We start from the raw sequence: 26,002 nt of genomic DNA, 5'->3' as shown, positions 1-26,002 counted from the left end.
GGGGGGGGGGGGGAGGGGTTTCCTGTAGAAAACCTACCGTTTTATTAAAATCAACTCACTCCTGAACAAGGGTGTATGGGTTACGCAAGTCCCCAAGAGCCATGAACAAGGGTGACTTCTCTAGAACAAGAAGGAAGGAGATTCTCTGCCGGATTCCTCCTGGTTGCATAAATAGGCAGACAGTCATCCCCCAGGCCCTTCCAGGAAGAAGAAAACCGATCCATAGATTTGCTGACTCTCTAGGGCATTTCAGCCTAAGAGAAAATTATTTTTTTCTTTTGCTTTTATTCGTATTTATTATTTGTATTAGTAGTGTTCATAATAATACCTTGTATTTGTGCAGTAGCTTTTCAAGCTTACAGAGCGATTTACATATGAGGTTTTACTTCTGTAACCATAAATTTATGACATTTTTAAAAGGCTTCATCCTCATTATTTCATTTAACATTCTCGGCCCACCTGTGAGCAAAATATTATTTTTTGCTATATTAAAGATGAGAAAGCTGAGATGTAAACAAATTGAATTGCCCACGTTGATAAAAAGGGACTGGAACCCAACCAAAGCTCCATCAGTCCCTTGCTGAGAACTGGATGGTGTTGAGATGACAGCTTTTCCTAAAAAACACTCTTTTTCTTCCTGGTTTTACTTTCCATTATTGGACTTCATGAATATTGTAGAAAATGGGAGAAAACCTTAAACGCTAATGGTCCCTTGTTATTTTAGGTATAGTAAGAAAAAACAAAGTGTAAAGACTCTGAGGGGAAGTCTTATTACTGATATCGTGAGGCATTGGCAATATTTTAAAACATGTAGAAATCTTAAGGCAATGTCTAAAATTAGCACAGACAATGCCAGTCCAGGTTTTCCTACCTTGCTGAGGATGTCTTTGTCACAGTGAGTCAGGAAAGCAGAGTTTAGCAACACTCCCTTTCTGCCATGTAGCAGTCATTTCCTTTTCCAATTACATCCTAGCCAGGAATCTGAGTAACTTTTCCCTCAATGCAGTTGGGACCATTTTCTCATTGGAATAATTTTCTCTTAAATTATGCTAACTTAGAAAATAATTGGCTTATTTTCTAAGTGTATATGTTCATTCTATTTAAATAAAAGCAAGTAGAAATATTTTCCCTTTTAAAGAAAATGAATTACCTAAAGTGGATTTCTTAAATTTTGTAATCATATTGGGAAATATTAGTTGCTCAAGTAACACACTTTAACACATATATTAGCTATTTTTGCATGTTGAGTTTCCTATTTTCTGCAATATTTATTTCACTGGGTTAAAATCTCAATCTCACTAAGAATCCAATTTACTTCACAAAATGTTTGCTATCTATTATACAAAATTAAGAGGTGGGAGATATTGTCTAAATCCAGAGCCTGTTGACGTTTAAGCAGCTAACCTTCAGTTGTTTAAAACACTGCACTTCTGGATGATAATCTGAAACATGGAGAAGTGGTGGCAGTTGGACTAGTTGATTTCTCCCTTTTAAAAATAATAATCACAACAATAGAGTGCTCTAAATAAGATCTGTAATGAAGGGTCTTATTGGCCTAAAGATTATTCTCTTTTCCCTCTTTCTAATACAGAATGATGCAGGAATGAACTTTGAGACATTTAGGATTGTTTTCTTACTATGACAGTGAGAAATAGCTGAAAGTCTTTTCTTTCTGCCATTTCAGCTATGTTTCTTAATTGCTTATCCATCACCTAGTAACAGTACATAGGGACTTGCTTATCCTGCAGACCCATTTATTTGACAATTGAAAGTAAGAATTGGGAATCCAGGACTTTGGGACGCTGAGACGGGCGGATCACAAGATCAGGAGTTTGCGACCAGCCTGGCCAACATAGTGAAACCCCATCTCTACTAAAAAATATAAAAAACTAGCCAGGCGTGGTGGCAGGCACATGTAATCCCAGCTACTAGGGAGGCTGAGGCAGGAGAATCACTTGAACCCGGGAGGCGGAGGTTGCAGTGAGCCGAGATCTCACCATTGCACTCCAGCCCAGGTGACAGTGTGAGAATTCGTCTTAAAAAAAAAAAAAAAAAAAGCAGAATTGGGAAATTTGATTTTTTTTCCCCTGGGGTCGCAAAATTTCTAAGATACTTCAGTAAATTCTGATAAAAGAAAGATTCCTTCAATCCTAATTTTAGCATTCATCCAAAGAATATCGCTCAAGTGGAACGTTAAGTTAAAGTCTTGCAGGTCCTGTTTTTATTGTATTTCAGAAGGGTGACCCCTCAATCTGCCTGCCATGGCCGATATATCAGAACTCCTACAATATCATCTCATTTGACTTGTACTGATTTTTCTTTTCTTTTCTTGGTCTTTACTTCAGAAGGAAAAGGAACGCCTAAATGAAGAATTACATGAATTGAAGAAAGAGAATAAGCTTCTAAAGGAAAAAAATGCTCTTGTGAACGAGGAGAAGGAACATTACGAATGTGAAATAAAACGCCTTAATAAGGTATCAGGCAGGTCAAGCATGGGCTCTTAAAATGAGAAATCCCTGCATAAAACATTCTTACTGAGAGTCACAACAAAATCTAGGCTGCAGTGTGGGTCCCAGCCTTGGGGCACAAGAAATTATCTGTGATTTCATAAATCACTCCTAGCTGCAGCTTTCAGCCATACTTGGCTAAGGAGGTTTTAGGGTATTTTTGTCCCTACAAAGATTCATCATGAAAAAGAGAAATGAGGAGGAATTATAGAGACAGTAAGAACGTTTCTTAGTTTGAAGAACCACATAAAGCAAGTGGGTGTTTGCGAACAATAACGTATCTCTTGGTCAACCACAAAAGCTTCCTCAGGAAACAAACTGCTCTTTAAAATGATCACTATGGAGTTGGGTGTGAAACACACTCTAAGGAAGCATGCTAAATGGCGATTCCAAGGCTGAGATGGTAGCTCTCTCAAGTGCAAGCCTAAAACCTACTTTAAAGTCAGGGAGAGGAAAGGTGTGCGCATGTGCATGCAGTGGGGTGTGTGTGTGTTGTTTTATGGACTAGTTGGTTCATATTTTGGAGGAATGGGTCGCTAAATAGTTCAGGAAAAATAATCCTATACTGTTGACTTTTCCAAGAGCCAACCCATATGTGGAACATACCAATGCTATAGCACATGGTTGAGTTGAGATATGTATCTCTCAACTAGGTATTTCCTGATAAAAGAACAGAAATTTTCTTCTGAAACAAGAGTAGGTGATTGGACTTGAAACAGATGCTCAACCCCTGTATTTTGGACCACATGCCCATGGTTCTAGTTAACTAGTGTTCAGAGATGTCATTTAAAGATCCTCAAATTATTAAGTATGTGCCTGCATAGTTGATAGGATGCTTTGAAAACGTGATCCTGTAGTAGATCTGTTTGTGGGACAAGTTATTCTTCAGGAGAAAATTGGAAAGTGAGGATGAACTTCATAAACAATATACTTTATCCTCTAAGAGAGAAAAACCATGCTCAGACATACAAATGCAAGGCAAAATCTATCTTTTTCCTTTTGTTCTCTTCCAGAAAATGTTGTACAAATGCATTAGAGGAACTATAAACAATTGAGATTATATTTAAAATCCTCCCATTTTTGATACCATATTACAAGCTTTCTTACATTGTCTCATTTATTCCCCTAAATGTAGATACAAAGATATAAGCCTTGTAGATATTAAAACAGCCAAGAATGCTGTATTTTTGCTCACGTCCATGTGCACTCTTCATGTTTGTGTATCCATATTTGTAGCTCACAGAAAATTGCTTAAAGTTAGAAAATATAATTTTCATCATTCCAGTGATAATACATTTAAAATTTAAAATTTAAAATTTACATTTTAAAATTTTATGATTTTATAATTATAAAATCTCAATGAGAAAAAATAATTTGAGTAAAATCAGATCTTTATACAAATGTCACCTCTCAAAGATGACTTTTCTGGTTATCCTAATTAAAATTACATACTATACTACTGGTCTTTCCTGGTTTAAATTTTTCTTGGAATTTATTACTATCTAATATACATATATATATGTATATATAGTCTAACTTTTATGACTTTGTTATCTAGCTACTAATCTTGGTTGTAAACTCCATGAGGGTAGGATTTTCATGCCAACTCCTCCATTAGGCACCGGAGGCACAGTGTCCAGGCCTGTAGTACTTTTAAGGGCCCATAAGTATGTTTATGTTTAATTTCTCTTAAAATTAGAAGAAAAAATAAACTTTTGGGGTGCAAACACATTTTCATATATTATGTATCCATCTTTATAACAATGCATTTGTAAAATATCATTTTAACGTGTATTTTAGGGACGGAGGGACTCAGGCAATGTCATAATGTGGTTCTGAATTTTTTCTGATTTTTCACTGCTTTATCTTGAATACCTAGAACAGGACCTTGCTCAGAGTAAGATCTTAAATATTTATTGGATGAGTGAATGGATGAATTTAATTAGCTAGTATATAATATGTTTGGTAGACAATACTGGACCTAGAATTCATGCTTTAACAGGCATAATATATTACTTATGGGTAGTGAGGAAAAAATAAAAGAATGCTTAAAGCCAGAAAATATTTCATCCCACATCTATAGTTTAAGCTGTCCCTTGAAAGTATAGATATAAAGTGATGAGTTATGACAGCAGATTTTTGTCTTATTTAAGATGGGTATTGGTACCTAATGTAAGATATTATTGTTCTTCTATTTTACAATGAATATTTTTCTTTTCCTTCTTACCAATGTGATAAACAGAAGTTACTCAAAATGTTATTTTTGGTAGCTGATTGTGCACACCATCCATCACAGCATGGAATCCAGAGCCCACCCTCTATGTACAAGCTGAATACCTGCTGACCCATATTGACTCAGCAAAAATGTGTAATATGTCAGCTTAGTAATTAACATACTGTTTTCAGAAGTTCACACAATTGTGTGTATTCAATTCAATTCATTTGCTTTGAAGAAAATACCTGGGAGTTTGTTTTTATCAGGCTCCTAAGGGGAAGCCAGATGTTTAACCAAAGTGAAAACAATTACCTAAGGCTACTCAGCTTGTGCCACCCATGGGCAAACTTGATTTGTCTAACATCTTGGTAGATCTATTTAGAATATCTGTACTAATCGTAAATATTCTACAATAGGTTATAGGTGTTTGTTCAAGGAAGTTGGGAAAACCCAAAATGGAATAAATATCTATTAGACTCATCTTTCATTTATGACTCATTTACAAAATTCCTAGGATCCTAAATAGCATGAAAAATAGATCAGAAAATGCAAATAACAAGATCTACAAAAGTAGTCTATTCCCAGGTATAGGATAAGGAACTAGCATATTCAATTGCCATAATCCATTTGGCCCACTCCACCCTAGATTCTCTCTACTACTATTCACCAGTTGAAAAAAAATGAACTATTCTGACACTTCCTAGAGCTTAACACAAATCCTCACAAAACATAAATTATTAAGCTACTTTTGTTGTTTCTGTAAATTCTCCCCAAAGGATGAAGAAAGCTCTTTTTTTCTCTTACAACTTCCTGAAAAAAATGATACTCATATCAGGCTAGACAGTATCTGTATATTCTAAGACATTCTATTAGGAAATTCCCAGTCTGTCCACATACTCAAAACCATACATTTGCGTGTCTTTTCCTACCTTTGTGACCATATCATATAGTAATGCAGTGGAGTTAGTTACCACTAGTATCACCAAATAGACACTGTTGAAGTTACTGAAGAAATACAGAAGCAAATTATTCTTAGATCTCTGAAAATGAACCTTTTCTATTTGTACAGAGGACTCATTTGATAATGAGCAAGTAGTCATTTTGTGGTCTCTGAGGCCACACCAGGATAAGAAGTGTTCTGCCACAATATTTGGAAGTCATTTTTGTTGAACTTATCATGAACCAAAGGTCTTCAAAATAGAGGCAATGTCTTTCATATGATGTTACCAAAAATAATGTAATGATGTGATCATGATGAGCTAATGACTAAGGACTAAGGATGATCATCTTTCTGGTGAATATAGGCGTTTCTTTCCTCTCCTCATGCCATTCTAAAAGCATCAACTTATACTAGATGTCAAGAAAGCAGGGCACTCTCTCCACTCGGTAGTGAGTTAATGAATGTTTTAATAGAAAACAAATAGGACTGTGGCTAGGCCAGGGCAGAAGAGTAGCACAACAGAGCTAACAGACACTGAATCTTCATGGGCTCTCATTTCTGTGGATGTCCCTCTCTCCTGTTGAGGGCATGCCATAGTTATATAGCAGAATATTACTCAAAACATTACCTGGGACCAGCAGCACCAACTTCTGAGAAATGCAAATTCTGAAACTATACCTTCCAGCCTACTGATTCATAATCTCTGGGAGTCAGTACCAAGGGATGGGCATATCGGCTACCTCTGATGTTCCCTAATGTCTGAGCATCATTGATAGGGTATACATTTGACTGAAGCAGAGAATCTGGAGAAAGTCTATAGATACAGATTTTGTTTTCATAGTTGGCTAGGTGAAGGAGGAGGGTCCAACATCAAAGCCTAAATAATAATGAGGATCGATTAACATAAGCATCATCATGTAGAAAAGACAGAGAGTCTGGAAAAAAATACATATATGAGAAAATCAGAAAGAAGAAAGTTACTCGGTTATGTCAGCAGCGTTAAACATGAAATGCTTATTTGTGGGTGCATTTGAGATGATTGTAACAATTATAAAAGAATTCATTCCATGTGGTAAATCTTAGATCAACAGTGTACTTATCTTATTACATAGGTTCTTCAGGATGCCTTGAATTTCAAGTGTTCATTTTCCGAGGACTGTTTGAGGAAGTCTCGAGTGGAATTTTGCCATGAGGAGATGAGAACAGAAATGGAAGTTCTGAAGCAGCAGGTGAGAAGCTGGAAGTGGCATGATCCTGTGGAGAACATACTGCCCATTGTTCATGCTTCTTTGGGCATTTTTAGATGTCTTGCTGCTAGAAATATGTCAAAGGTTTTTGCATTTATTTTAAGTAGAATTATCTAATTTTCAAGCTTGATAGGAAGAATATAGATCAGCTAGTTCAGTCCCACCATTTAGAATATAGGGAACTGAGTTTCAGATGGATTAAATGGCTTACCCGATCACACCGTTAAAAGAGGGGCATGCCAATTAACCTTGGGTGAGGTTCTATTAGCACTGGGGGCGGAGAGTTTCATGTAGACATGGTTTTTGTTTTTGATTTTGTTTTTGAGATGGAGTCTCCCATTGTCGCCCAGGCTGGAGAGCAGTGGCATGATCTCGGCTCACCGCAACTTCTGCCTCCCCGTTTCAAGCAATTCTCCTGCCTCAGCCTCCTGAGTAGCTGGGACTACAAGCGTACGCCACCATGCCTGGCTAATTTTTTGTATTTTTAGTAGAGATGGAGTTTCACCATGTTGTCCAGGCTGGTCTCAAACTCCTGACCTCGTGATCCACCTGCCTCAGCCTCCCAAAGTGCTGGGATTATAGGCGTGAGCCACCGCACCCAGCCACATGGCTTATTTAAGAACACTATTAATCCCAACTCTGGATCTTTTCAGAAAACGGTAGCAGCTGAGTGATCATTCTGTAGTTGCTAGCCTCTAGGCCTTTGTACAATAAGAGCAGTTTTAAAGAGAATACTTTGTATTTATTATAATCACTGAAACCAGGTCTGCTCAGCTAGTCCCGCACCACTTAGCAATTCACTGATGCACAATAGCATTCTCCTCTCCACTCACCTAACCTCACTCACTATTGCCAAGTGGACAGCAAGAGTAAGGATGCACTCTCTACAACTTCCGCATGTATCTATTGGCAGCATAGCGCAGAGGAGATACCGCACTGGTTAAACTGCTTGTGTCTAAACTTACTCAATCTGCTGGAATTCACTTAGCTGAGGGGCTGACCATGCATATCATGTCTCTTTTTATGCGAGAGGTTAAATAAACTAATGTAGAGAAAAATCTGGAATGGTTCATGGCAATAGTGATAAATATAGGATACATCAAGGAACCTCAATCCCTGAAGCACACATTGTCAGTAACTTATTAGCAATGGGAGACAGGGTGCCATAGAACAAAGGGCTGGAAAGCATCATTTTTCTGATGCCCCTGGGTGTGATTTACTGACTGCTTTTGCCCTGAGTGAGTACTAACTACAGAGATTTTTGTTGCAATACATGGAAAAATCGAGCAATTGTGTTATTATTGCTGTTATTTGTTTTATTGTTATTGCTTCATATGAAGTAACCTATCTGTGAATAGATCTAAAAATTTTGTAGCATTTGATGGTAAAGTTGGATTTTCTCTTCTGTCAATTTTACTTGAATAATCTGCTTCATTACATTCAGGATAAAATACATAGCTGAAAAATAAACTCATGAAGAGAATAAGGGTAATATACACAGTCTCAAAGCTCTGTCAAATTCTCAACCCCTAGAGTACTGTTGGTGCTAGCCAGGATTTCTTCAAAAACCAAAAGTACTGCTTATGTTCAAACACTTGACATCTTCGGAACTTGAATATAAGGTGCACGACATGCAAGAGTCACTTTTACACATAAAGTTTATAATAATGGTTTGGTTCATATTTCTTACAGTGACAGATATTCTTTTTTCATAATCCCTGTGGGAAGACCAAAATCCATCTCCATAGTTTTGCAGTGTCTCTACTGCTGACTTTCTCCATAAATATTTTAACTGTGCATGTTTGTAATCAGGCACCCACAATCGTTACATCACCAAGTGCCATGTGAAACACTAAAGGGTTTAAATGCACAAAGAAACTGAGTGGGAATCTTGGCCCCTACCTGACTAAAGTGATGACGTTGCCAGTGTTTAATTCTAATAAGAGGGGCTCCTCCCATTTAAAATGCCTCTGGTGATTGTTTACAGAGCATTAGTTTAACTGTCTCTGGAAATGAATGTCAGTTCTCAACCAAAAAAATTATCAAAACGTCAGTGTGGCTGGATATAGTTTCCCTTCAGTACTTCTGGTGAATAAAGACTTAAAAATTTAATATGTGTATCTGCATGTAGATGTATACAAAATGTTTAATTTCTTCCCTTGCATATTTTGTTCTACTGCTGTCGACTTAGAACAATAAAATTGATAAACCTTTAGTTAAAGTTTGTTGCACTGTTAGTGATGAAAGTGTAACGTGCAGTAGTTTTAATAGATAAAAATCTAGCTACTAGGTTCCAATATAAGTAGTAATTTAAATCAGAGTCTTAGAGGAATGGTTTTGCTTCATTCCTTAAGTTTCATTTGTTTTCATGGCTTTATATGCCAGTCTCCTAGCCCTCAGTCAACACTAAGTCAGTTGAAAACAATAACAATACTTAAACCTGTTTTTGTTTTTAGTTTGGTCACTTTTCTGGAATATTTGGAGTGCCTCTCAAGAGGTGTTCCACTCAAATATTACTATTATTTATGATACACACCCAAAATAACTTATAAAGGGAAAATTTGTGAATACCTTTTAACAATCATGCTTTGCTTTTCCACATATGTAAGGGTTTTGTTTCTCTGTTGCATTCAACTTATGCATTATGTCTGGAAACTTGGGCATGTCAGTATTTAGTGACACTTAACAGCTATTTTCAGTAAACTGTCTTTTAGAAGTTCAAGCAGTATTCATACATTAAAGTCCTTGTGTTAGGGATGGATGACTTGCTCCGAAACAGTGACACTGAACACTAGTTGGGAGGGTTCTTTACAATAATGGAGTAGGCAGCAGTCATTTAAAATAAAGTCATTTAAATGGCTTAAGAGAAAAGGAAGCTAACAGTAACAGCAAGTTAATATTTCTTAGGTGCAAATATACGAAGAAGACTTCAAAAAGGAACGATCAGATCGAGAGAGACTTAATCAAGAGAAGGAGGAGCTACAGCAAATTAATGAAACTTCCCAATCCCAGTTGAACAGGCTGAATTCCCAGGTACAAGTCAAAACAAAATAATCTTTGCCAGCATGCATGTATTTTTTTTTTTTTCATTTAAAAAATTCAAGACTTTTTGACTTCTGTTAATTGCCATTGAATTTTTTTGAAAGGTCAGCACCTGGGATGAAGTCATTCTTAAACAATCTTGTAAAGAGATGAAAATAACTGGAAATTTCTTTTAACTTAAGTATATTAAGGAATGGCCCAAGAAATTGGATTCCAAAGTTTTTTTTAATAAAATACAGTCCTTTTGATCTTTTTCTCATAATATTTATCCTGGTAGAATGAGAGTTGAACTACCTAGTACTCAAATGAAGTGAAGTGGTTTTCAAAATTCTTGTCATTTTCTTTGAAGGGCTATGTTGGAATGCTCCTGTCTGCCAAAAACATACATATTTCTAAATGCCATTTATATGTGAGACTGAGGATTTTGTTCAGTGGTTCCCAGATGTAATGTAACTGGAGTACTTTCAAGGAAGCCAGATAATGGTCACCGGTTTATTAAAATAGAATATATTAAATGTAAGCATACTAAAATTAAGTGTAATTGAATATATTAAAGTAGATTCAGGAAGTTGCCATGATGGGTAAGTAGTGATGTTAATGAAGGAAACTGTAGCTAACATAATTTTGCCTTAAAAAATAAAACAAACTGCATCATTTTTATTAGTAAAATATTGCAATACTTTTAAATAAATAGAAAATTGTTATGGCAATGCTGTGGCAGCTCTTAGCTTCAAGATTCTTAGTCATAAAAAAATTTTAAACAGTCATCATTTTCTTCCAAACACAAAGTGGATTGTGAATTAAATTTAATTTTATCTCTGATTTTTTAAAGATTAACTTAGAAATTCTTAATTTTACAGCGGAAAAAATTGTTTTGCAGAACCCAATTTTCTCTGTAAGAAATTAGAAAAATAAAATAGTGCTTAAAAAAATCAATAATTTTATGAAAGTAATTCAGGAAACCTAATAATTCATGTAACAAATAGATAAGACAATGTTCTCATACCTCTTTGGTAAAAAAAAAAAAAAGACGAGAGAGAATATACATGCTTTTTTGTTTTTTTGAGACGGTCGTTTTGCTCTTGTTGCCCAGGCTGGAGTGCAACGGCGTGGATCTCAGCTCACCGCAACCTCCACCTCCCAGGTTCCAGGCCATTCTCCTGCCTCAGGCCTCCCAAGTAGCTGGGATTACAGGCATGCACCACCATGCCCAGTTAATTTTTTGGTATTTTTATTCTTTTAATTTGTTTCTTACATGCCTAGGCTAGCTAATTTCTTTCAAGTTGTCTCTGCACCAATGTTTTACTTGGCTGCCAGTAAGTAAAACAGTTTTAGAACAAAAAAAAAAAATAATTTGTTTTTAAAGCAATTGTAAAATTTGCTGGCCAGTACAACAGCAAGTGAAACAATTTTAATTTTAAAAACAATTTTAATAAATATTTAATTTTATATGATTAAATTATATATCATATATTAATTTATATAATTTTGTTTATTCTACTATATTAAGATTGGTGATTAGACTGGCAATTGTCCTTGCCATTACAGAAAACTTTTAGTCTGGTCAGGGAATGTACATCTATCTACTTAACTTATATACTTAATACTATAATCCACAAGTCCTTCCTGTGTCACCTGTAAACTTGATTGGTATCAACAAAATAATCGTATTTTCTAAATGCAGTATGGTATAATTGTGCCTAGAACCTAAAGGAAAATCTTAATCATATCTAAAGTGATAGCTTAAAAGCTATGAAATTTTTTCTTTAAAATAATGAAAGCCCCAATCCTTTTTTTTAAAGTCTCATTACTCAGTAGTGAGAATGATAAATTCACAGAGATGAAGTAGATGGTTTGATGATCTATTTAAATGTATTAACAGCAGATTAAATGCTACCATATTTAAAAAAGAACTGACGGCCGGGCCGTGGCTCACGCCTGTAATCCAGCACTTTGGGAGGGCTGAGGGCGGCGGACAGGAGGTAGGGAGAATCAGACCCTCCTGCCGAAACATGGCGAAACCCGTCTCTACAAAAACAAAAAATTAGCCAGGCGTGGTGCGTGGGCGCCTGTAGTCCCAGCTACTTGGGGGCTGAGCAGGAGAGAATGGCGTGAACCCGGAAGGGCGGAGGCTTGCAAAAAAGTGAGCGGAGGACTGCGCCCCACTGCACTCCAAGCCTGGGCGACAGAGCGAGACTCCCGTCTCAAAAAAAAAAAAAAAAAAAAAAAAGGAACTGACACTTCCTGACATTACCTTAGTTGGAATAACATATTATTTGTTTCCAAGTGGGACTTTTAGAGGAATGTTCAGGTCCAAATCGTTTCTGGCATTCTGAGTTGCTTTCTTCCCAGAATGTATTCATTCTGTCACTAAGTGCGTTAAGCTGGTGTCAGTGGTAAAATAAGTAATGTGGTAAAGTGAAAGATGCTTAGGGTACTTAGAAATAAGAGGAATTTAGGGCAAAAAAAGACTTGGCGTTCCTGCCTGCTCTTCCATTGGTGGTAACCTTGAACAAGTTATTTAACTTTTCTATGCTTCCTTTTTTTCATCTGTACAATGACAAAGTTGAACTCGATCATCTCTAAAATGCTTCTTATGACTCTAAAACCTCTCTCTAAAAAATAAGTTATCTAACCTCTTTTAGTATACCTGCCTGTAAAATATAGATAATGAAACCTACCTTATGACTTCACTAAGTTGTTCTCAATGGTAAGTGAAAAAAGCGAAGAACAGGCTGGGCGCAGTGGCTCACAACTGTAATCCCAGCACTTTGGGAGGCCAAGGCAGGCAGATCACTGGAGATCAGGAGTTTGAGACCAGCCTGGCCAACATGGTGAAACCTCGTCTCTACTAAAAACACAAAAATTAGCTGGGCATGGTGGTACGCGTCTGTAATCCCAGCTACTCACGAGGCTGAGGCAGGATAATCACTTGAACCCAGGAGGCAGAGGTTCCAGTGAGCTGAGATTGGGCCACTGCATTCCAGTCTGGGCAGCAGAGTGGGATTCTGTCTCAAAAAGAAAAGGAAAAAACAAAATACCCTTTAGAAAACATTTAGCTCAAGTCAAGTCATGGCTCAGAGGTATTTTATAAATTATTTTAGTCTGTTAGAAGAGGGGGCATGTTTAATAGTTTCATTCAGTTGTATAATTAGCATGCTACTTTCAGTCCCTTGTAATCTAATTTTGATGCTTCCTTTTTGCAAGGCATTCTGCTATATGCTGTGAGAAAACGAAAACTGGTTCTTGCTAGTAATTCTTGCTAGTAAATAACTCACGATGTAGTAAAAGAGACATGTACAGTCTATCCTCATCATCACCAATTCTGCATATGTGAATTTCCCTACTCACTAAAATGCATTTGTCAGCCCCAAATCAATACTTGTGGTGTTTTGTGATGCATCCTTACATATGAGCAGAGCAGCAAAATTGTTTCCTGACATATACACATTCATAGTGTTCTTTTTGTGGTCCATTTAGTGCCATGTGTGCTGCGTTTTTGTGCTGTTTGTTGGTGATTTCATGGTTTAGAATGGCCCACACATATATGCTGACATGCTCTCTAGGATTCCTAAACACGAAGGATGTGATGTGCCTTACAGAGAAAATGTGTGTTAGAGAAGCTTCATTAAGGCATGTTATAGTACTCTTGACCATGAATTCAGTGTTAATCAATCAACGATACATATTAAATAAGTTGTCTTTAATCAGAAACACATATGAAACAAAGTTATGTATTGATTCATTGACACAAATGTTGTGAGAAGAGGCTAGCAGAAACTTAACCCAACAATTCTCCTAGGAGCAGTGGTTCAATATTCACTAATTCAGTGTCTGTGAAGACTTTATGGAATATGACTACCACAAGCAGCAAGAATTGCCTGTAAATAGTACACATTGGTCTAAAAAGTCACACAGTAAATGTGCAACACTACATAAGAGGACAGAATAATTCTGATTAGTGGGACTTGGAAAGGTATCATTCAGAAGGGGATATTTGACCATCCCTTATGGGAATGTGAGACACGGAGTGTAGGAATGACAATGAAATTGTCAAGGAAAAGCCAGCTTTCTCTAAGTGTGTCTTAAGTTAAGGGAACCCAGGTTAGGTGATTCATCTAGATGAGGCTGGGCCTTAAGTAGTGAGAAGCCATGGAATATAGCAGTGTGACTTTGAACAAGTTACTCAGAATCTTATGTCTTAGTGTTCTCATCTATAAAATTGAGATAATACTAAGTATCACATAGAGGGATTGGGAGAATTCAGTGAGTTATTGCATGTAAAGAATTTAGATCAGTTTCTAACACGGATTAAATGCATATATGACTTCTAAAATTTATTATGGAAGCCTCTGAATGTCAGTTTGACAATTCCAGTGTCATTCAGTAAGCAATGAAAATTGTTTCTATATCTGTATCTAAATAGATCTACCTAAAACAGAATTGTAATGGCCTCAAAAAACTGGAATAGCAATTTAAAACTATCACATTTTTCAAACTTCAATTGGAAATTTAAAGATAGAATCAATGCATACGTGGAAAAACCAACCTGTGGCTGTTTTTGTTAGTATTACTGCTGTCAATGCCTCACACTTGAGTAGGTCAAGAGTGACTTAGGAACAAATGATTTGAACTTGTCTTGATTAACAAATGTCTTTGTTTTGTCTTTAGATAAAAGCTTGTCAGATGGAGAAAGAAAAATTAGAAAAGCAATTAAAGCAGGTATGTTGTTCTAATTTTCACTTGTACGTTTATTCCCATGTACAACATTTCTCATTGTCCCAATTAAAGACATATTCAAGCTCTGCTACAGGTGGCCTACAACAACCCATGCTTTTCATTACCAACTACACCATCAATGGATAGACAGTGCTTAGGCACCACCAAGGCCTTTCAACCCTAACACTCATGGAAAGCATATGCTTTATAGAGCATGTAACCAGTAGCACAAACCTTAGTGCTCCTTAGACCCACAAGCACCTGGGAAATAGATTTCACTGGTATTTCATGCAGTTGCTCACACAATTGACAGTGGAAAACTAAATCAAATACTGCCTCTTTTGAAAAAATAACTTGCCTTCTTGAGCACTGAAGCATTCTATCCCATGGGTTCTCTAGTTGCCTTAAAGACTGAATATTATTTGTCTTAATTCCTAATTTCCTTTCCGGACTTTAGTTTTCCCTGGCTACAATTTAAGAAAACCTATTTTATGACTCAATGGATAGATTTTCTTCATTGAGGGCCCTCAATAAAGATAACTCAAAAACATAAAGTTAGCTCTATATGCTTTTCAAGTGTGTCTCATTTCCTCAAAATGGAGAAATGATTATAGTTTCACCTTAGGTAAAACTTGACCAGTGAGTCTTATCTGTATCGGTCCTGAGTCTATTGACATGTTTACGGTTTTGAGTTATAATTATGCCAGATTAGGCGGAACCTTAAGATTGAAACCAACCCTTTTGTATAAAGCAATGTCAGTGCGACTCTTCAGTCTCTCCCACTGGTAGTGAATCCACAGCTTTGTTCTCCTCAGATGTATTTCCCAACCTGTAACTGCGGCTTGGTTTTCCACCTGCAAGGTCCATGGCCACCAACAGGCGCTGGAGCTGTGCAGAAGCAACGGGAGCACCCAGTAAGTAAGAGTGCATTTGAAAAAGTGCTTAGTATACTGTTTTGGTAGAAATTATGTGCATCTCTGGAATTTCAGCACATTATATTATCTACAGCAAGAGCCTCTGTTTTCTCTGAGCCTCAAACTTGCAAAGTTGGAGTGGTCAGTGTATAGTAGAATTATCTTTGGGACACTGAATCCACAGAACACATAGATATGAATAAATTAACTGAAAGGTATTAAATTGGGAATAATTCCTTGAACAACATATAACATTTTCAATTGGCATACCTCATTCTACCCAAAGGGTATTTTATGTGTAAAATGTATTTATGTATAAAGGAAAGTGGATATGGCAAAACAAAAAAAAATGAGATGCTTTTTTGCAGTTGTAAATTTATCTTGAACTACTATGGATATTGCTACATATGTGCAAAATAGTTTTTGACATTTTCCAATTGAAAGGATTTTCTTAAAGGATCCAAGAAAAAGTGACCCACTTAAGTTGTTCTCAATGGCTGTGTCTTCCCAGACAAAATGAAATGCAGAGTTGAGCAATTATTTGTGAGGTGAATTGATTTGGACAGTCAACCTGAATAAGTCAGGCCCAAAGCACCCTTTTTTCCTTCTTAATAGCAGTATTCCACCCACCCTCCTCTACCTTCTGTTTTGCCTACATAGATAGAACCTTTTTCCAGGGGAAAAAAAAATGTGTTTTTTCTGCATTTTGTATTTACCCAGGCAAATCCTCCCAAACTTTAGGTTTGTGTTTCTCATGATGAAAAAAATCTAAGATTTTTAACTGGGATTTTCCTACCAGAATGCTTACAGAAAGCATGATTCTCTTGGCTTCCTGAAAGTTCTCATACTTTTGTTTGAGTGTGACTCAAAGCCCTTTTCCCAGGGGAGGAGATAATGACTCTTTGGGTGGCAGAAGGATGTGAGGATTTAATGAGCATCTCTTATTTGACCCACGTATGACACAGCATACTGCTAAGAATTGGTTCTTTTCATGTTATTGCTGGTTGCTAGTTCTGTCTGCTCTCCCTCCCCGGTTTCCTTTTTTTTTGTTTTCTTTTTTTCTTTTCTCTTTCTTTTTTTTTTTTTTGAGACAGAGTCTCGCTCTGTCGCCCAGGCTGGAGTGCAGTGGTGCGATCTCAGCTCACTGCAAGCTCCGCCTCCCGGGTTCACACCATTCTCCTGCCTCAGCCTCCCAAGTAGCTGTGACTACAGGCACCCGCCACCATGCCCGGCTAATTTTTTTTGGTATTTTTAGTAGAGATGGAGTTTCACCGTGTTAGCCAGGATGGTCTTGATCTCCTGACCTCGTGATCCTCCTGCCTCAGCTTCCCAAAATGCTGGGATTACAGGCGTGAGCCACTGCGCCCGGCTTCCTTTTTTTTACTTTATCTGTTTGCTTGCTTTTCAGTCTTTACCAATAACATTAAAAAAAATTTTTTTTTCAGGATTGTAGAAGTCAACTCAGATTGTGAGAAACACAAAGAGAAATTTACTGTAGGAGTGAATTAACCTATAGAAGTTGGCTTCTACAGGTTGGGGGATTATTCTTATGAAATATTCTTGTGAAAGATTAACTATGAAACCAATCAGTCATTCACATTTACCTAAGAGTACAAATTATTGTTTCTGTCAAATCTTTATTTGTGGAAAGAAGAAAGGAATTCACCTACTACAGCCCATCAAACATTCCCTGTCAATTAAAAAAGGCAAAGCAGTGCTCCCCGTCAATTAAAAAAGGCAAAGCAGTGCAGGTTACATAACATTGTCACCAAATAAAGGCCTATATTTGAAAAAGGACTCCAAGCCATGTAGAATAGCCTACATTTTTTTCTTTTTTTTTTTCTTTTTGAGAAGGGGTCTTGCTCTGTCGCCCAGACTGTAGTGCAGTGGTGCGCTCTTGACTCACTGCAACCTACACCTCCTGGGTTCAAGCGATTCTCCTGCCTCAGCCTCCCGAGTAGCTGGGACTACAGGCACACAACACCACGCCTGGCTAATTTTTGTAATTTTAGTGGAGATGGGGTTTCACCATATTAGCCAGGCTGGTCTCAGATTCCTGACCTTGTGATCTGCCTGCCTTGGTCTCCCAAAGTGCTGAGATTACAGGAGTAGGCCACTACGCCTGGGCAGAATGGCCTACATTTTCAAGCAGTAGTCTGATGAAAAAAATCTCAGCATAACAGTAGAATTTACAACCAAATCCTCAAAGTTAATTTAAAAATAAGATTTCATGTTTCTTGCCTATATTGAAGGCTGAATTAAGTCACATGCTATAGTGTTGGTAACATTACAGGATATTTACCTTCTTTTGGCAACCCTCCTGGAATATAAAACTGAGGCTTACGTCACTTATCCTATGTGTTATTTGAGACATCTAAAAATAAACGAGAAGATAAAAAACAGAGGTGATCTCATTTCCTCTTCTAGCTTTTTCATAAGCCAGAGGAGCCAAGGGCCTAGGTGTCTAGAGTGGGGGTACAGTGGGGTCAAACTGCACTAAAAGCAGCATTTCTCAGTGTCTTGTTGAGTAATTGAACTTTGTAGGTGACTTTCAGTGGTCTGACAGCCTTGTAAATGCTCTCTGTTGACTCATGTTAGAAAAATTTTCCTCAAGTTATTTTTAGGGGATAATTGAATTACAGAACAAAAAATCTGTATTCTCTGTGCCTTGTGGAGAAGTAGGAGGCAGGAGTGAGCATTCAGAGCAGAAAGACAGACCTGCTTTGTGGGCAGGTAAAGCTGAGATTGCTCCATTCCTAGGGGTTAAATACAGAGGTCCTGGCCTTGGAGATATCTTGATAATTTAGGCCTATGGGTTTACTATTTATTCAATGCAATCTGTTTGGCATTCAATATCTAGCTGTTCTTAACTGGTGTAAACCTAGGAGAAAATCCCAAGAGAAAAATCTTGTCTCTGTAGACTAAACTATATGAACAATTTAGAATACAGGTTCTGCTGGATTGGTTCTTCAGAATAGAAAAAAGGGAAAGATTTGACCTCCTTCACCATCCTGAACTTCTATCAATGCCAAGTCCCCATTTAATAGCTTAGATTTCCTTCCTTAAACCATTAGAAAACTTGTATTAAACTTTTTTTTCCCCTGGCCTTCTCATTGCCTCTAGTGTGAGGGTCTCAAAAAGAGTCTTTGTTGATGCTAAGTTGCTTTGTTTTATTGATGGGTTGTAGTAAGTTTTACAAGTGTTTATACTTCTGCAGATATTCAAAACACATCTGTTTCAGAAAAAAAAAGAAAGAAAACATGTCACAACCTCAAAGTAGTAGAAATTCTGGCCAAACACAGAGTGAATTTAAGAGGGGGTAGGGAGAGATGATGGCAGTGATGGGGGATAAGCAGGATGAGTGAGGCTGGCAATAGGTTTGGATAGAAATTACTTTCGTGTTACCTGCTTAATAAAAGCCACATAGCCTAATTGTATTTTTGACATGCCACTATGTTTGGTTTGAAGTCCATATTGCTATAATAATGTTTTATTGTTCCACACAGCCAGACTATCAGTGGTATGCTCTTGACCAGCTTCCGCCAGATGTACAACACAAGGCAAATGGTAAGAACACAGCTGTATTGAGCATTCTTTCATGTTTACATCTTAATGGGATCTTTTTGGGATGTTTACTCAACATACATTCATTCGTACTTGGGGAGGACTTACTATAAAGTTGTGTTACATACATAACTTTAATTTGATGCACCTGGGGTTAAATTGAACTCCTTAAGACACAGAAAATGTGCAAATACAGAAATGCATGAACTTCAATGCTGGCTTCTGTTCGTTTTTCAGTCTCAGAGTCAGAATTCCATCTGGGGTTAGAAATGAAAACTGTAAGCAGAGCTCTATTATAACAACAACAAAGTTCTGCAATTGTACTACAAAGTACAGATACACACCCACTATTCCAAGTTGAGTTTGCTAGACAGATGTTGTAAATGTCACTGGCAGACAGACAGAGGAAACCAAAGGTTCAGAACTGTGTTCCCTTATGACTAAATGTCAGACTCCAAGGCAGGGTTCTTAGTTTAGGCCAGGGTTGCCCACAACGCCCACCTCAAAGTATGCTGGGAAAAACTAAAAGTCACTTATGAAGTACTCACAACTAAGATTACTTTTTTAAATCTTATTTTTTATTGGTTTAACATTTTCTTTTTTGTTTCTAGAATCTGCTATACTTTCTACTGCTTCTTTCTATGGTCTTGTGAGGCCACCCAGAAGCAGGCTGTATATACTGAGCTATAATCAAAATCCCACTTCTATTCTCATCACGTATACATAATCAAAAGTTAGAAATGTCTGCTACATGTTTAAAATCTCATATGACACACACCTGGGACTCTAACTTGTTAATTTCCAAAGATTTGAATCTATCTAAAAATGCTGAAGATGAGCTATATAGTCTAATTTCAGGCCATTCTTGAAATTTGATCTCATTTGAAGTCAGAGCTGAGATCACAGAAATTTAGTTTTTAATACAAGGAGTCTGTTATGGAGTGTAAATAGGAAGCCAGGGATACCACATGTAGTTTTGCAGGTTGTGAACTTTACAAGTCTAAGGGGTGCATAATGGTAGTCTATGTGAATGGATCCTGCTGAAGTACAATATGCAATCTGGACAGCTGTACACAGTAGCAATGGGAGTGGCAAAGGCCATAGATTATAACAGCATCATAGAAAAGAAATATGAAATGTGAGAACTCCATAATAAAATGTCCAGGTATTTATCAAAACTCTATAGGACTCTTTTTTCTTTGCTTTCTACTACAAATATAGCCAGAGGTTTTAATGAAGTTCTTGAGTTCCAACAATAATGGAGTTCTTTTATTAGAAAGGCATACCATTAACCAGAATGAGTGTTACATAATATATGCAATTTTAAAATCTATTATTGTATAATTGCAGAATTGCTACCCAATTATAATTTTCCATTTTATATTGCTCTGGAATGACTATTAAAGATATTTTCTTTCTGAATTGGAGTTTAATCACTAGAAGATACAATTACTTAGTACAGAACTTAGTAATACCATAAGGTCATTTATATATCATTATTGAATTCTCCCTGGACCAATATTACACAAGCTAGTGATTACATAAAATAGAAATGAATTGTGATGACATTCAGAAACTAAATAGAAAACACAGTAATGAAATGTTGTAGTCAGTGTATGAGACTTACTGATTTTTGTCTAGCTAGGAAAAATGTAGTGAGCTTTGTGATGTATAAACATACCATGTAACAGTGTCTACAGATGTAAAACTACAACAAAAAAATCTCTATGATGTACAACCTAAGCTTTGTTTCTGTTTTTTTTTTTTTTTTTTCTGAGACAGTCTCACTGTCACTCAGGCTGGAGTAGTGCAGTGGTATGATCATAGCTCACCGTACGCTTGAACTCCTGGGCTCAAGAAATCATCCCACCTCAGTCTCATGAATAGCTAGGGCTACAGGCATGAACCACCATACCCAGCTAATTTTTATTTTTATTTTTTGTTCAGAGGGAGTCTTGCTCCATCTCTAGCCTATTGCCCAGGCTGGTCTCGAACTCCTGGCCTCAACTGATCCTCCTGCCTCGGGCTCCCAAACTGCTGAAATTTCAGGTGTGAGCCACCACACCTGTCCTGTTTTTAAAGAGTTGTTTATTTCAGTCTTCACAACAATGCTATAAAATAGGTTTTGTTTTGCACTATTTAACACACAAGGAAACTGAGGCTTAGAGAATTTACGTAACACGTAAATCACACAGTTAATAAAATTTCACATAGGGATTAGATTATTTGATATATACGATTCTAAAACCTATAGTTTGAATTATATAGTACAGTGCCCCTGTTACTGTACCCCTCTCACTTTATTAAAATTTTCTAAAATTATAGATACAAAAATGAGAATGGGTCTCTAACACAGATAATAATATGACTAGCGTTTAATCCTCAATAATCTCATCTTCGTATGAACTCACAGCATGCTACTCATTTGACATTTAGAATATCACAAGTAAAAGACGCAGTACTATGTAAGATTAAGTGTGTAATAAATATGTTATGAACTAACTTGTGCATGGACAGCCCTGGTGGAACCTGACCAGGGGTATGTTATCATTTGAAACCCATCCTTCTCCATACCAACACAACTCTGCAACTAACTATGGCTGGCCAGCAGCAGGCAAGAGGGCTGATCGTGGTTAGGGCACCATCAAAAAATTCCTTACTTAAAAATCTACCTGTTTGGGATTCCTATCCCTCCTTTACTAGCTTCCACATTTGATGTATTTCATAGCTCAAGCCATGTCATAAGAATTGGCAAGAACTCTGAAATCATTCTTGTCACAAATGATGGATGTGTCATTATTTAATTTCAGTAGTGGTTTTTGCTGGTTTGGGGTTCACGTAATTATAAAGGTCATTTTAGGGGCCGGGCGCGGTGGCTCAAGCCTGTAATCCCAGCACTTTGGGAGGCCGAGACGGGTGGATCACGAGGTCAGGAGATCGAGACCATCCTGGCTAACATGGTGAAACCCTGTGTCTACTAAAATACAAAAAACTAGCCGGGCGACGTGGCGGGCACCTGTAGTCCCAGCTACTCGGGAGGCTGAGGCAGGAGAATGGCGTGAACCTGGGAGGCGGAGCTTGCAGTGAGCTGAGATCCGGCCACTGCCCTCCAGCCTGGGTGGCAGAGCGAAACTCCGTCTCAAAAAAAATAAAAAATAAAAAAAAATAAAAAATAAAAAATAAAAAGGTCATTTTAATCTGTTGGTGTAACTGAATTATTCAGAATTCTCATAAAATAATTTTGTGGTATTGATTGTTAAGAAATCACTGGTTTAAGGCCAGGCATGGTGGCTCATGCCTATAATCCCAGTGCTTTGGGAGACCAACGCGGGTGGATTGCTTGAGCCTAGGAGTTCAAGCCCAGCCTGGGCAACATGGTGAAATGCTGTCTCTACAAAAAAATACAAAAATTAGCCAGGTGTAGTGGCATGTGCCTGTAGTCCCAGCTATTTGGGAGACTAAGGTAGGAGGATCACATGAGCCCAGGAGGCCAAGGTTGCAGTGAGGTGAGATCACACCACTGTGCTCAAGCCTGGGTGACAAAGAATGACTCTATCTAAAAATAAATAAATAAATAAAAATAAAAATAAAAAAAAACTTCATGCATTTTAAAAGGTATGGCAGATAATGAGTGATTAAATTTCAATGATACCACTAAATCTTCCTCTAACATTTCTGGGGCCTGGAGCAAGAATAAGTGGAGAGCTACATCCTATATGTGTAAATCTCATGAATCAAGCATAGAAACTGTTAAAGTATAATCTATCCTCCTACCTTGATAAACATACATGTAAAACCAAAGTATAATTTATAATGCTCAGATTCAAAACCAGTGTGTGACAGGATAAGGTGGCACAGGGAGACCTAAGCCCTGACCTCCTGCCTGAGACCCTCCACCTTCTCTCCCCACCCTCCCATCATAAGGACTCTTGGGGGCAAACTTGAAGACAGCCCAATTGGGACATCCCAACCTTGTCCATACACCCCTCACCACTCTACAAACAGCACTCTTTCGACAGCCTTCAGGCTGGGAAGAGGACCACATGAATCTGGGAAGCAGGTCCAGAATCACTTGGGCAGGGACTTCAGGGGTGTACATTTGGGTGCCAGGAGCTTGTTCTGGAGGAAGGGTTGCTCACACTGTGAGGAAGGGTGTGGCTGGAGGAGGGCCAGAGCAGAGTCCTCTATAATGTGGGGACCCCAGTGAAGGGCTTCCTGACTAGGGACTGAGGGTGGTAGGTGGTGAGTACCATGGCGCACAGTCTGCCAGTTAACTAATTTCCAGCTTTGCTCTCAGTTACTGTCTGTGATTATTTTAGAATGCTTTGGAGACACATTGAAAATCAACCCTTCTTTCAAAAACTAAATATTTTAAATGAAGGGTTTCGAATGTTTTCAAGTCATTTGAGACTTGGCTTTCTCTTGGTATAGCATTAAATAATAGTGTTTTTAATACATTAAGTCCACAGATATTAATGGGTTACAGTTTTTGTTTAGAAACATGTGATTTTACAAAGAACATTTTCATCTTGTTTCATCTGTTATCAGAATAAGATGCAAAATGACTTCCATGTTTATAGAACAATTATGTCGTAACAGAGTTAGTATAACCTTAAAAAACATGTTGTTTTTTCTTCCTTCCTGACATGTCAAAAAGCTATGGTTTCTGATTGCATTGCATGCCAGTCACTTCTGTACATTCCAAATTTTTCATAGGGTACAGAGTTATGCTTTGTCTAATGAGCCAGAGCTGGATTATTAATGTATCTAGAAAGGCATAAAATGTAGGGATATGAAACTGTGTTGTGAAATTATTTTTTTACAATATAGAAGATCAAAGCCTAAATATTATAATTAGCTTTTACTAATGTCTATTAATAACCAATTAAACAAATACTGACTGGATTTGTTTCCTAGGATTGCCATAACAAAATACCACAAACTGAGTGGCTTAAAATAGAAAACTTTTTTTTTTTTTCCCCAGCTCTGGAGGTTAGATATCCAAAAATCAAGTTGTTGGCAGGGTCAAGCTCCCTCCAAATCCTCTAGGGGAGGAGACTTCCTTGCCTCTTTCAGCTTCTAGTAGCTCCAAGTATTCCTTAGCTAGTGGCAGCATCACTGCAATCTCTGCCTCGGTCTTCACATGGCCATCTTCCTTCTGTGTCCAGATTTTCCTCTTCTTACATGTACACCAGTCATAGTGGATTGAGGCCCTCCTCTCACCCTCACTGTACATTTAGGGAAATTCTGCCTTCCCTTCAAGAAACTAAAGATCTATCTTTGTTTTTTGTTCAGATTTCCATTCTGCCATGGATTATCTCATGGGCCACAGCCTCTCTCCATCTAAAATATGAGGCTATTGATCTTTAATTCTATACCTGTTTCACAAGAGCACTGTCCAAATTGAAGAGGAGTTAATTTTAAAATATTTACGATACCAAGGGAGAGGTATCATTAGTGGATTAAATGTTAACTTTAGATTGGTTAGGTCAATGAATTTATGCTTGTGGGTTCAAATTTATGTTCTCAACATATTAGATACCTTTTTAACATAATGACCACAGTCCTCAGCAACATAATTTTTCAGCCTGGAAAAGTAACTTATTATCTTCCTATTTGCTTTATTTTTTGTTACCAAAATGTTGGTTTAGCATGTCTTTGGTATACCAAATGAGGGCAACAAGTACAAAACATTCAGCATGTTTTTAAGTTATCATGGATAAGGATAACACTTTGTTTCTTGGCATTTCTATGATTATTTTTTCCTGTTGCCATGAGTAAACTTATTTGACTTTATCTTTCATGTAATATTAATTATCAAATAGTATTCAATCAAAATATTCCAGATTTTCATATTGGTCTTCATGATACACCAACGAATCTTTCTATATGATATTTGCTATAGCTTTGGCAGTAAAGTACCCAGTACCATATCTTAAAAGATCATATTTTGCAAGTTTTCTTTCTCTGGGGTAAGTACTGAAACTAACCTAAGTCATATATATGACTTACTTTCACATGCCCAAGCCAAAATGCCAGCAAGAGTGAGAATTAGTGTAGAACATTGCTCTTCAGGCATAATTAGAACGAGGCCACAACTGATTTCACAAAATGGTAAGCATATGTCAATGCTTAAAATAATAACCCTCCAATTCCCGCTTCTTGATTTCTCAGTGTAAACTTGTGGGGAGCTCATGAATATAACATAACTCTTTTTTTTTTTTTTGCCATCCTGGAACTTTATGTCAGCCTTAAGCCAGAAGAAGAGAAATGAAATGCTAATTTTTAATCTAAAATATTTTCCTACTGTTTCCCACAGGTTTCTCCTCAGAAAAGCAAGTCAATCAGTAGAAGTACACACTAACAGAGAGGGACAACAGGCAACGGGGGACCGTGGCTGAGGACCCTCCTCTTTGTTTATACTGAGGCTTGTTTCTGCCACAAAGGCACATCATCTACCCTGTTATTTGTGCCTCGTCATGTTTCCCTTTGGCCTGAATACAGGAAAAGGCTTCTGACAGCTGAGATCCTGATCAAATCGGAGGAGTCCATTATTATACAACCAAATACAACTTCCGGTTTCCTTGAAATGAGACTTGGCAGATGGATGATGCACGACTCCCTGAAAATCTCTTCAGCATATTGCTGTGCATATATACGTGCGTGTGTGTGTGTTTCCTGGGGTAAAAATTTCTGCAGTGGTAAATTTTTAACATTGCTCCCAGTCTTTTTCCACAGGGCCTTAGTTCTTTAGCCATTTGACCAGATATCGTTGACCTCAGTGAACCTAAACATAGAATTGAAGAGGTGTATAAATCTCGTTAAATTAAATAAGTGGTTCAATCTGAATAAAA

General features: G+C 37.4%; 1 protein-coding gene across 1 annotated transcript in view; it reads left to right on the top strand.

Annotated features, from left to right (window-relative positions):
• The window catches only part of TNIP3 (TNFAIP3 interacting protein 3), an 85,872-nt gene extending 60,134 nt beyond the window's left edge, over window positions 1-25,738 (top strand). Inside the window, exons 7-13 of the mRNA XM_017859301.1 lie at window positions 2,346-2,474; window positions 6,775-6,891; window positions 9,817-9,942; window positions 14,623-14,673; window positions 15,486-15,584; window positions 19,091-19,151; window positions 25,468-25,738. Of these exons, the coding sequence (XP_017714790.1) occupies window positions 2,346-2,474; window positions 6,775-6,891; window positions 9,817-9,942; window positions 14,623-14,673; window positions 15,486-15,584; window positions 19,091-19,151; window positions 25,468-25,499 (615 nt within the window). The 3' untranslated portion in view covers window positions 25,500-25,738. The remainder of the gene's footprint in view (window positions 1-2,345; window positions 2,475-6,774; window positions 6,892-9,816; window positions 9,943-14,622; window positions 14,674-15,485; window positions 15,585-19,090; window positions 19,152-25,467) is intronic.
• Window positions 25,739-26,002: the final 264 nt, after the last annotated feature.

Source organism: Rhinopithecus bieti, unplaced genomic scaffold (genome assembly GCF_001698545.2).
Source record: "Rhinopithecus bieti isolate Rb0 unplaced genomic scaffold, ASM169854v2 scaffold_48387, whole genome shotgun sequence".
In the NCBI taxonomy this organism is placed as follows: Eukaryota; Metazoa; Chordata; class Mammalia; order Primates; family Cercopithecidae; genus Rhinopithecus; species Rhinopithecus bieti.
This window is presented reverse-complemented; position numbering and strand designations above follow the sequence as displayed.